General features: G+C 43.1%; 1 protein-coding gene across 1 annotated transcript; it reads right to left on the bottom strand.

Annotated features, from left to right (window-relative positions):
* Window positions 1-11018: 11018 nt before the first annotated feature.
* Window positions 11019-12055, bottom strand: LOC102537981 (olfactory receptor 1L4). Its single transcript, XM_006205541.3, has one exon. The coding sequence runs from the start codon at window positions 11991-11993 to the stop codon at window positions 11019-11021; it is 975 nt and encodes a 324-aa protein (XP_006205603.3). The 5' UTR covers window positions 11994-12055.

The raw sequence follows: 12055 nt of genomic DNA, 5'->3' as shown, positions 1-12055 counted from the left end.
TGCTGTCCTGCAGGGAGAAAATACAGAGGAAGGTTAGGCATGTGTCCTGGCTTGGAGCCCCCAGTTATAAATTCTTAGGAGTGGCTAGCTTAGTTGACAGGTGTATGGTCACGCAGGTCTAGCTTTCCCGTCAGGCTCTGTCACTGATTTACACTGAGCACGAAGTCACCTCCTGAACTTTCATTTCCTCGATCCATAAAGACAGAAATGATGAAATTTCAGGCTGTTCTGTTTTTTATCCAGGATTTTTCTCTTTTTTGGTTTCCTAAAAATGAGTGTCAGTCTGTCTCAATTTCTCCCTAAAGAAAACGTATATATCCTAGAGCTGGTGCTCCCGGCTCCAATCTCTTTGTGGAATGGGTGTGGGAGTTTGAATAACAATCATAGCAGGAGTGTCGTGAAACTGGAAAGTCTCTGACACTCTGGGAGATGAAACTGCCTAGTATGGGGACAGACCACTTTCTGGCAGCAGGAGCGCATCTGTCTGGTTTGGTTAAACTGTTTATTTCATGCAGGTGGGTGGTATTAAGGAAGGCATCACGGAAGTAACAGGTGTCTGTCTTGACAGTAGATTAGAGTTGAGTTGAGTCCTAGGTGGCTGTTTGAGCATGAGAACTATATAAAAGGTGCAGATATGCTGGCGGATAACAGTGAGGGGTTTAGACAGCAAAGTTCTGGGCTTCAGGATCAGAGTTCTTATCCTGGAAATGGACATAGAGGAGCAAGATCTGGAGAGAACAAAGCAGGACCCCCATCTGGGAGGAATTGTCACTCTGCTCAGCAATTTATAAGGGCAGGGACTCAGCTGCAATGGAACATGATCAGAACTCAATTATCTGCCCTCACACCCAGGATCAGATCCTGGTTACCAGCCGGAATGACCTGAAGCTGAGTCAGTCTCTGTGTCCCTGGACTTGGGCTCCTAATGTGCCCCTTTCTAGTATCAGGATTAGTGCCAGAGCAGAACGCAGGCAGTTATCTGCCAGTGCCTCTCAGTGACCCCCAATAAAGGGTGAAAAAGGGTCAAAAAGGAGAGTGAGAAGAAGTCTACACCCAAGGACACTGAGTACCAATGATTTTTTTTGATGTTTTAAGTCCTTACATGAAATTCTCTGCATTGTTGGAAGGATCCGTACTGTCTGCATCTCTGGAGACACTTTCCTAAGATGGAGCAGCATAGGTGTCTGTAGCATCTTTTTTTTTCCCAGAGTGCTTGGAACTTTGGACTAAGGAGATTTCTCCTATTAGGAAGGGCACAGCAAGACCTGATTGACACGGGAGAGGCCCAGGATGTCACTTCCACGAGGGCATCTGGAAGGGGTCTGACTGGCTTTTTGACACTGTATCCCTGGTTCACCACTGTATCCTTGTAAGCGGTGCCTAATAAAAGTACTGAACACAATGAGAGTATTTACCGTGAGCTAGGTCTGTATGGTGTCTTAGCCCATCTAAGACCTCGGGCAGATACAGATGAGGAAACAATTACAGAATCATTACAGAGATGTTCAATCAGTTGTCCAAGATGTGGAAGTGGCTATAATTCCAACCTAAGCAGTTTGGTTTCTGGGTCCCGTTCTTAGCCATTATTCTATATTAACTCTCTGCCTATTAAATATTTCCTGATAGAGTAAACTCAGAATAAGTAACTTTGACAGCACTTTGAATGGCCGGGGCGTGTTGCCTCAGTGACCAGAATCAGATTCTTTGGATCAGGAGAATCAGGGGAAATAGTCCAGGATTTGGGTTCTAGTCCTGGGTTAGTTACTTTCCAGCTGTCCCCCCTTGGAAAGTCTTGGTGCCTCATTTATTTTTCTCATAGAAAAATGGAGAAGGACAATACTGTTTCCATTAGCATGTTGTGGGCATCAAATGAATGAATGTGTCTGAGAAGTGTTTTGTTAATGAGTGGGTGCTGTAGAAAGACTAATTATGTAAGTAATATATAATGCAAGTAGTAAACAATGGAAAATCATACTCCTCACATTTAATATACAATACCTGGCTGGGCTGGTTGAGGTAAAAGAGCGTGTTTGTGTGTGAAATAGTTGGGATGGCCACTGAAACGGGACCGAGACTGCAGCTGCAGAACAGGAGGTCTAAGAATTTCCTGGTGAGAGAAGGGGGAGGAACAGAGATTCTGGTGGGCTTCCTGCTTTGCGGGGTCTGTCCTGCAGGAGTGACAGATAAATCAAGGGGCCTGATGCTGACAGCCTCCCCATGACCAGGTCACTGAGCGTAGTTTCAGATAGCTCAGCAAAGACCTTCCTTAAGTCGTCTGATGTGGGATAAGAGACTGGTTTGCTGTCAGCTCTCCAGAGCTTACGATTATGTCTATGCATCCTCCTTGATGCCAAGGGAGGCTGTTTCTGAGCTGAAGCAGTGGGAGAAATGGAGAAGAGGGCAGCCAGAGGCAAGCAGGGCAGGATAATCATGTATGTGTATGTGTGAGAGGGTCAGGTGGTCCCAAGGGCTTTGCCCAGGAAGTTTTAAAGTAAGAAGCAAAATGATGGAACTCCTATATAACTCAGTAGCAACAAACAAACAAACAAAAAACAACTAGTAACCGAATTAAAAATAGGCTAAGGACTTGAATAAACATTTCTCTAAAGAAGACATACAAATGGCCAACAGGTGTCTGAAAAGGTGCTCAACATCACTAACCATCAGGGAAATACAAATCAAAGCCACAATGAGCTAAAACCTCACACCTGTTATAACAGTTATTATATAAAAAAATAAAAGACAGCAAGTGTTGGTAAGGATGCGGAGAAAAGGGAACCCTGGGACATGGAGGTTCCTCAAAAATTAAAAAATATAGAACTACCATATGATCAGCAATCCCATTTGTGGTTATGTATCTGAAGGAAATGAAATCTCTATCTTGAAGAGATATTAGCACTCTTATGCACAGTAGCAGGATGTGAAAATAATTTAGATATATATTGACAGATGAATGGATAGAGGAAATACGTGATACACCTAAAATGGAGTGCTATTCTGCCTTAAAAATAGAAGGAAATTCTACCATATGCAGCAACATGGATGTATCTTAAGGACATTATGCTAAGTGAATCCAGCCCCAGAAAGATAGATGTTTCATGATTCTACTTATATAAGATATCTAAAATAGTCAAATTTATAGAATCAAAGAGTGGAATGATGTTTCTCAGAGGCTGGGAGAAGGGGGAAATGAGGAGTTTCTAACCAGCAGGCATAAAGTTTCAGTTAAGCAAGGTAAACTGGAGATCTGCTTCACAACATCGTACCTATAGTCAATACAACACTTAAAAATGTGTTAGGATGGTAGCTCTCATGTTAGGTGTTCTAACCACAATAAAATAAAAATTTTAAAAAGAAGCAAAGCGAAAAAGAATGTGACAATGAATGCATGTATGTTCATATATAACTGAAAAATTGTGCTCTTCACTGGAAATTGACACAACATTGTAAACTGACTATAACTCAATAAAAAATGTTAAAAAAAAAAAGAGAAGCAAAATGATGACAGCAGAGAGGGCATTGAGAAGCCTATTGCAGACCTCTGAGCCTCAGGGCACAAGAAGGGCAGGACTACGTTGAATTCAACTCCTCTTGGTAATTGCAAACTCCACGGAGCCCAGCCTAGTGGCCAGGATCCAAGGCTCTGAGGTCAGTCCAGAGTTCGAGCCCCCGCCCTTCCAATTTTTGTCGAGTGACTTGGGCAAGCTGCTTCACCATTAATCCTTAGTTTTCTTATTTACAAAACAAGAATTAAATAGTATTTGCCTTTAAGCAGTTTTGAGGATCATCATAAGATAAACGTAAATCAGTTAGTAATTTAGGTAGCACAGAGTAACTCCTGATAAATATCAAATTTAATTCTTTTTGCCCTTTAATAACATGATTTCATGGATTTGTGTATATAAAGCTTGGGAAACTGGCACATAATAGATGTTCTGAAATGCCTGCAGAACTGTGTATAGACTTAGATATTCTCAGAGCCGGCAGAAAACTCAGAGACCATCCCTTCCAAACTGTCACCCAGAACAGGAAACCTATGGTAGACCTGACAGTGGTCATCCAGCTTGAATACATCTAGTGACAGAGAACTCACTGCCTTCTGATTTTAAGGAATCCTAAAGAGCCACATCTACCTTTTCGGTATTGAAGGCAGGAGTCAAGAATTCCAAGCCTCCCACTTCCAATAGCCTTCCTTCACTGTCTCCAGTTATGACGAGTGACCACGATTTTGTTTTCTTGTCCTTGTGGAATTATTGTTTTGTGAAGTGTTCAAGCATTTCCTGAGTGCCAGGAGGTGTGCGAGGTTTTGGGGACACAGGTGAGGAGACACCGAGTCAGCCTGCAGATGTGTGAAGACAGTGACCACATCTCCCTGGGTCTTCAGTGTCCCACCTTAACTGTCTCCTGCTTCCCCTGCCCTTCCCCCGCTTCCCCGACAGGACACAGCTTCAAATCCTAGTCACACTCCTCCTCTCTCCCATGATTGGCCCTCCTATGTGACAGACATGTCCCCGGTGAGGTAGAGTGTGAATCGGGAGGGATCCGGAGTCCTAGGAGTCTTCCTCTTTACCCAGGAACATTCTGCTTTCGGGTTTTTACAGATTTTTTTTTTAAAGACTAATTTTGAAGATAAGTCTTTAGAGCTCAAGAAAATTTCCAAACCCAAATGCTGATCAATTCGCAGAGGGCCAATTGAAGCCTAAAGAAAGAGGTTGGTCATTTAATATTGCAGTGTGAGTTAGCAGCAGAGCGGGTACGACAGCCCAAGTGATGGAGAAGGTCATGGAGAGGATGTGACTGCCAGGTGGCCCTTGAGCTGGACCTGGACCATCAGAGGCTCCTCACTCCTGACCCTGTCCTTGGAATGTGCACTCTACCTACTTTTCCCACAATGGGAGATGTTGCAAGAATATAGCCTTAAGGGAGTAAGGTGTTGTTGAGACCAGCCGGATGGTACACCGACTGCACCCAGTTAAGTCCTCCACATAGACCATTAAGATTCCCCGGGGGCGGGTGCGGAGAGCTACTCCTCTTGCAGCCAATCAAGACAAGCCTCGTTAGTAAGTTCTCCTGCTTCCTGAAACTGCCACCTACCAACCTGGAGGGGTCTGCCTCCTTCTCTGGTCTCCCCCTGCCCTCCGTGTATGGGGGCTGGTTTTGACTGGTTTCAGACTTCATCCAGGAAGCTGCCGAGGTTATGAACTGACACTAGGTCTTAAGAATTTTCTTCTCCCTCAATTTTCTCAGGTTTCAGACTTTCCCATAGCCTATGCCCCATGCTGCTCGGCAATTGGGGTAAAAGCCCTTGAGGTGGATTCTCTTTAGTGCAGAACTGGCTTTGGGGACATTCTGAAGCCAGGTTGGAAGGATGGAAGCTGGACTTTTACCCGTCAGCCTCAGCGCGGCTACCCCATGACTCTGGAAGGGTTGATCCCTTTGTGTGGAGTTTCACCCTTTCAGAGCAAATCCTTCCTCCTTTTTGTGAATGGAGAAGGGAAACAGGTGTGTGGAGATTGAGGCACTCAGGCAAAGAAATAAGGAATCTTTCTTATTTCAGGGTGGTAAGGATCAGATGCCCTGGCTTGTTGTCCCCACTGTGATATTAACTTGCTGCATACAAGTGAGCAACACATTTTCCTTCTTTGTAAAAATGTAATATATCAGATAGGAGGGTTTTAAAGTTTCTGACTCTCCAGGTTAGATATACTCTAGATTGGATATAGTTGAGGAAACCAGCTACTTACTCAGGTGAGGGTCAGTGACCTCCAGGGTGGTCTTTGGGGGACTGAAGCACCTTCTCCTCAGTCTTGCTGGCCCCGATGTCTAGAGGAGGATTGGGTAGCTTGGGGCATAGAAGAAATCATCACATCAGGTCGAGAAAAGGAAAAAGCCCCAGATTCTGGTGAGAGGTGTCCGGACCTACATTATTGGGTGCCTGTGATGGTTGCCTCAGCCTAGAGATAAATTTATCAATTCCTGAAGTGGCCACTTTTCTTCTCCCTTCTGAGAGGTGACCCCTCAATGTGGCCCCTGGCACTGGAGTCATGAGCCTTTCTTCCATCCCCAACTATCAGCCACCTGACTCTTTCGGGTTCCATCAGATGTTAAGGGATAGGGTGGGGGCTGGGAAGTACTTGACTGTGGCACGTGACTTCACCCCAAGGAAACAGGCAGCCTCCCCAGTCACCAACCACAAGGAGCTCATTAAATGCTGTGCTTAGAGACAAGTAGAGACCTCTCAGTAGAGACCAAGGAAGCTCAGGCTACCATAGCTGTGGTTTTTTTTTTTATAATCCCAGATAATTAGTCAATGTTATTCTAGTGATTTCTAAGAGGATAGAGGCAAATGCATAGAGAAAGTCTGGGGCTTCTTCCAAGGTGTGGGGGAGAATTTGTAGAGTCAAGAGAAGAGCCCAGGTCTTTGCATAAAAGTTCTTTGCTGGTTAGTTGGTGCTGATGTAGCCACACCTATTAATCCATCCCTTAAAAAACATTTAAAATAACTATATATAACACAAGTTTTTATCATTTGAGCCATTTTTAAAATGTATAGTTCAGTGGCACTAAGTACATTCATGCTGGCGCAGTCATCATCACCGTCCATCTCCAGAACTTTTTCATCATCCAATTCTGACACTCTGTCCGTCAAACAAGAACACTCCATTGCTCCCTCTCTCTCCAGACCCTGGAAACTACTGTTCTACTTTCTGTCCCAATGAATTTGACAGCAAAAGCTGGTGAAATCTGCAGGGGATCTTGATGGCTGAGCCAGCCATTGGTTACTTCAGTTGAGAAAGCTACTGGGGTCGTTTGCTGAGCAGGTCACTGGGAACTGCAGTCTCTCTTACTGCGTGGCTGATACAGGAAGCCTCTATTTTTCTCCCTTCCTCCTTGAGGTCTCTATGTCCCAGCTTTGCTTTCTAAGTCATATGAAGCAGGACTCTCCTACGGTGCCCCCAAAGGCTGGGGAAGCTTGTTGCTCATCCTGTTGCTCTTCCTTTTCCTGAGAGGGAAACTCTTCCCAGCTGGGAAGTTCCTCTTGGCACTGAGCAATGCCAGCTTGGGGGATGGGATCAAGCAGGCAAAATGAAGCTCTTCTTCCTTCCCTTTTTGTGTTTTTATTCTCAGGTTTTTTGTTCCATTGTGTTGCTGAAGTCTCTTATGTGGACTCTGTTTGTAGGATGTCTTTTCATTTTGTTTATGGTTTTCTTTGCTGCGCAAAAGCTTATAAGTTTGATTAGGTCCCATTTGCTTATTTTTGTTTTTATTTCTATTTCTTTGAAAGACTGACCTAAGAAAACATTGCTACAATTTATGTCAGACAATGTTTTGACTATGTTCTCTTCTAGTAGTTTTATGCTGTCCTGTCTTACATTTAATTTTTTAGGCCATTTTGAGTTTATTTTTGTGTATGGTGTGAGGGACTGTTCTAACTTCGTTGATTTACCACGGCTGTCCAGCTTTTCCAGCACCACTCGCTGAAGAGACTGTCTTTTCTCACCTTGTATATTCTTGCTTCCTTTGTCAAAGATTAATTGACTATAGGTATGTGGGTTTATTTCTGGGCTCTCTATTCTGTTCCATTGATCCATCTGTTTGTTTTGTGCCAATAGCATGCTGTTTTGATTACTGTAGGTTCATAGTATTGTTTGAAGTCTGGGAGGGTTATGCCTGTAGCCTCGTCATTGTATATTCTTGATATCTTTGTTGAAAATTAGTTGATGGTATGTACTTCCTTGTATTCCTGGGTTCTCTGCTCTGTTCCATTGGTCTTTATGCCAATACCATGCTGTTTTGGTTACTGTGGCTTTGTAATGTATTTTGAAATCATGGAAGGTGAGGCCTCTAGCTTTGTTTTTAAGTCTCAAGATTGTTTTTGATATTTTGGGTCCTTTATAGTTCCATATGCATTTTAGGATATGGTTATTACTTTCTTTCAGAAAGACAATTGGGATTTTAGAATTTTATAGAAATTGAACACTTAGGTCATTTTGTGTGCTAAGGACATTTTAACAATACTTAGTCTTCCTATCCAGAAACAGGTGAAATCTTTCCATTTATTTGGATCTTCTTTAATTTCTTTTTATCAAATATTTTTGTTTCCAATGTATAAGTAGTTTCACCTCCATGATTAAGTTTATTCCTAAGTAATTTATTCATCTGATGCTAATGATGTGGTTGTGTTTATGAATTTCCTTTTCAGATTGTTCATCCTCATTAGTGTATAGACTCACAAGTGATTCCTTAACCCACTCCAGTCGGGCTCTGTTTCCATTGCTCCACTGAAGCTTTATTACCAATGCCACCAGTGGCCTTTTTGTCACTCAAGCTAATGGACAATCCTCCAGGCTTATTTTGCTGAAATGCTCATCGTATTTTGATGTGGATTAATAGCTGCTGTATCTTGAAACTTCTATTCTTGGCTTTTGAGCCTACTCTGTGTCAGTCCTCTTTGTTAACACCTTCTCTATCAGACTCTTCAATGTCAGAAATACTCAGCACTCTTCCCTAGGCCCTCCTCAGCTTTCATCTTTCTTGTTTATGTCCCTCAGTCTAATAAACAGGCAAAATAGGTTCAAAGAACTAAATTCTTCTTAGATCAGTATTAGGCCAAATGGTCAATATTTAGGTATATGTAATTAGCTTGCAGTAGTAGGACCCAATACATTTCCCTTCATGATTTTTTCCTCAAAGGACATACCTATAGTATTACTCTACTATTACATTCAACCAGCCTCTTGGGTACCTACATAGTGGAAGGAAGAGTTGTTAAGCAGTTGTTAAGAAGTTTCCCGGTCTCCTTCCAAGGACAATACCGAAGAGATTCACCCAACTTGGTGAGTGTTCAGAAGCTCTGCTTAGACATTTCGTCTGATTATATCTATTTTCAGAAAGGACTTACTTAATCTTACCAGTGGGTATTAGCAACTTCCCAAGTAAACGTCTGGGCTTCCTTGTTTGGATGGCAGAATCTTTATGAAAATCACCATATACAACTCTCCCACATCAGCTCACTCCTTCTGAATGGTGTCAGGATATCCTGTGGGAATCGCTTCATACTTTGACAGACACAACACTCTGCCTGAGACGCTTGGGCCTAGTCTTTCATCTGGATGTGCTAGTGCTAGTTCATGGTCACTAAGTATCTACTTCTCTCCAGTTTGAACTTTTTGGAATATCTGTAAGTGTCTAAGTAAAAGGTCTTGATTTCTCAGTGCCTATGTGTTGCTGAGAAAAAGGAATCTGGAACCGATGGCCGAGTGAAGTCAGAACTAAAAAACTATAGGTTTCCTGGGACCAAAAGGACTTAATAATCTTTATAGTTACAGAACGTGTAATTATGAATTTATTTGTTTAATATATGCCAGCATTCTTTACATTCTAAAGTGGTTTATGTCCTTGGTAGAGCATGAGAAAACTGGCACATTAATAGAGGAAATGGAAAAGGTAGTGATTTCCCAGGCCAGCATCCCCAAAGCTGAGTGATTAGTAGGAGACAGTGGTGAAAGGCAGGTGTGCCTGTACAAATATGAAAGCTGTTGCAAAATTAGTCCATTTCTTGGATTGCTGATTTGTTTCCTGATAGTTGGAAGAGGACATAGTGACAGTGACGGCAAGGACCTGGATGTTGGTTCTAGGTGTCCCTGTGTTCCATTAGGGTGTTATATATTTTTAGGCCAAAAAACTTGTATTCAAATTCAGATGCTGCATCAACAAGATTATGATGCATAAGAACTGGTGATTTTAAAATCTTGTTGAAATAATTGAGACAAAAGGATTCCTGGGAGAGAATATCTATCTTAAGTCACTATTGTTATTGACAATAACATAATCAGAGAAGAACTGATTAGGCAACACATCCACCTATGTATTTGTGTGTTATTAGGATTATGAGTGTTCATTAATGCAGTTCACCAAATATTTATGGCTCTTTATTTTACAGATGACTTTTATTGTGCCTTCTGGCTCCCTTGTGTTTGAGTGGAATCATGAGGTTAGCTGTGGACAGTCAGTAGCGGTCAAAGTGGTGTGATTCACTTCTGGACAGAGTGTTTAACTGCCAGTGCAAAAACTTCAAGAGTCTTTCTAGCCTTTGACAGAGTGGTAATTAATGTTTACCATGGTGACTGCTCCATCAGCTATGGTGCCTGAGTGTTTTAACTGAGCAGCACTCTCTACTTTTCTATGGTGGATATGCAGTGTGAGTAAAGAATAAAGGTTTGGTTCTAAGGTCCCAGGAATTTCAGATTGTTTTTTTTTTCTCCCCACGGCATAACCTAGCTTACTCTGGCTGACACATGTTGCTTTTTATCGGATATAATGGGCATTTTAGTAAGAATCTGGCCACATGGAGAAAAGAAGAATTAAGAAGGAAGGGAAGAGGGGTGGAGTGCTGAGAATTCACACAGTGATGATACTTTGGTGCTGGTGGGAGGAGTAAGTCAACTTCGTAGAGTCTTCTATTTTTCCCGTCCTATTCTCCCTGCTCTCAAGTTATGCCTCATAGGGCTTTTCACTGTCTCTCAAACACATTCTAATGTTTATTGCATTTACCTGCTTGGATGGTTTCCACTGTCTGAAATACTCTATCCATTTCCTTGTTCTTTAGTTTTCATCTGTCAAAATTCAACCCATCTTTAAGGGCAGTTCAAGAAGTCTTCCCAATACTCTAGGAAGCCCATATAATGTCTTTAAAAAAACTAATAGGATTTGATAGTTCCTTGAGCACTGACCATTGTCAAGCTTATGGAGGAGTTATTTGGAGATAGCTTTTCCCTGTATGTGAATGCAGAAACTGTTTTCCTGATATCTGAATTCTTAACAGTAACTAGTGGGGTCGAACATATATCTGGCCAAGGTCATTGTAGAAGCAAGTGTTTTAGCTTCAAGGTCAATGTTCTTACTGAGATTTAACACCTCTTATAATCTCGTTGACTACCATGTGAAAAATGGGTAGGAAGGAAAGTGTGATCATCTCTTAGGTCATCCCCCAGTGATGACATCCTGTCTTGTTCTTTCTATGAGTGAATTCTGTCCCTTAATTTCCTCAAACCCCTCTTCATATCTTTGTTCCTCAGGCTGTAGATGAATGGGTTCAGCATGGGGGTCACTATTGTGTACATAACTGTGGCTACCCGGTCCTTCACCACTGAGTACATGGACAGGGGCCTAAAATAGACATAGCTGATACTCCCATAGAACAAAACCACTACGGAGAGGTGGGAGCCACAGGTAGAGAAGGCCTTCCACTTCCCGGCTGCAGACGGGATTTTGAGCACAGTGATGATGATTCGCAGGTAGGAGAAGAGAATGCACAAGAATGGGGTCACAATGACAGCCAGGGTCTCAGTCATGACCACAATCTGGCTGGAGGAGGTGTCAGAGCAGGACAGCTTTAGCACAGGCTGGGTATCACAAAAGAAGTGCTTGATGACATGGGAGGCACAGAAAGACAGGTGGGACATGAGTACCACACGCAGCAGGGAGTGCAGGTGAGAGATGGTGCAAGATCCCAGCAGCATGAGGAGGCAACGCCGTGGGCTCATCACCATGTCATAATGGAAGGGGTTGCAGATGGCTACCAGCCGATCTATGGCCATAGAGGCCAGCAGGTAGCTGTCAGTGTTTCCAAAGGCCATGAAGAAGTACATCTGGACCAGGCAGCCGACATAGGAGATAGACTTTGTGTCTGAGAGTAAGTTCACCAGCATCTTGGGCACAATGACTGTTGTAAAGCAGATGTCCATGAAGGACAGGCTGCTGAGAAAAAAGTACATAGGGGTGTGGAGCCGGGAGTCAGAGTGTATGGCCAGGATGATGAGTGCATTCCCCACCAGGGTGACCAGGTACATGGTGAGGAAGACAGCAAAGAGGGGCTTCTGAAGCTGAGGGTTGGAAGAGACGCCCAGGAGGATAAATCCCGAGGTGCTGCTGCTGTAGTTCTGTATCTCCATGTCCTTGACCTCATCCCGGACGGGGTGTGGAGAAGCCATGGGAGAGATGTGAAGGGCAATTTGATTCAGAGGGCTTCTTCCCTAACCTCCAGCCTATAAAG

The sequence above is a fragment of the Vicugna pacos genome, chromosome 4, assembly GCF_048564905.1.
Source record: "Vicugna pacos chromosome 4, VicPac4, whole genome shotgun sequence".
NCBI classification, from domain to species: Eukaryota; Metazoa; Chordata; class Mammalia; order Artiodactyla; family Camelidae; genus Vicugna; species Vicugna pacos.
Note: the sequence above shows the minus strand (reverse complement) of the source record. Positions and strands in the feature narration are given on the sequence as shown.

Excerpts from the sequence above, each read along its gene's own strand:
- LOC102537981 (XM_006205541.3), bottom strand. The coding sequence starts at position 11,993 with ATGGCTTCTCCACACCCCGTCCGGGATGAGGTCAAGGACATGGAGATA.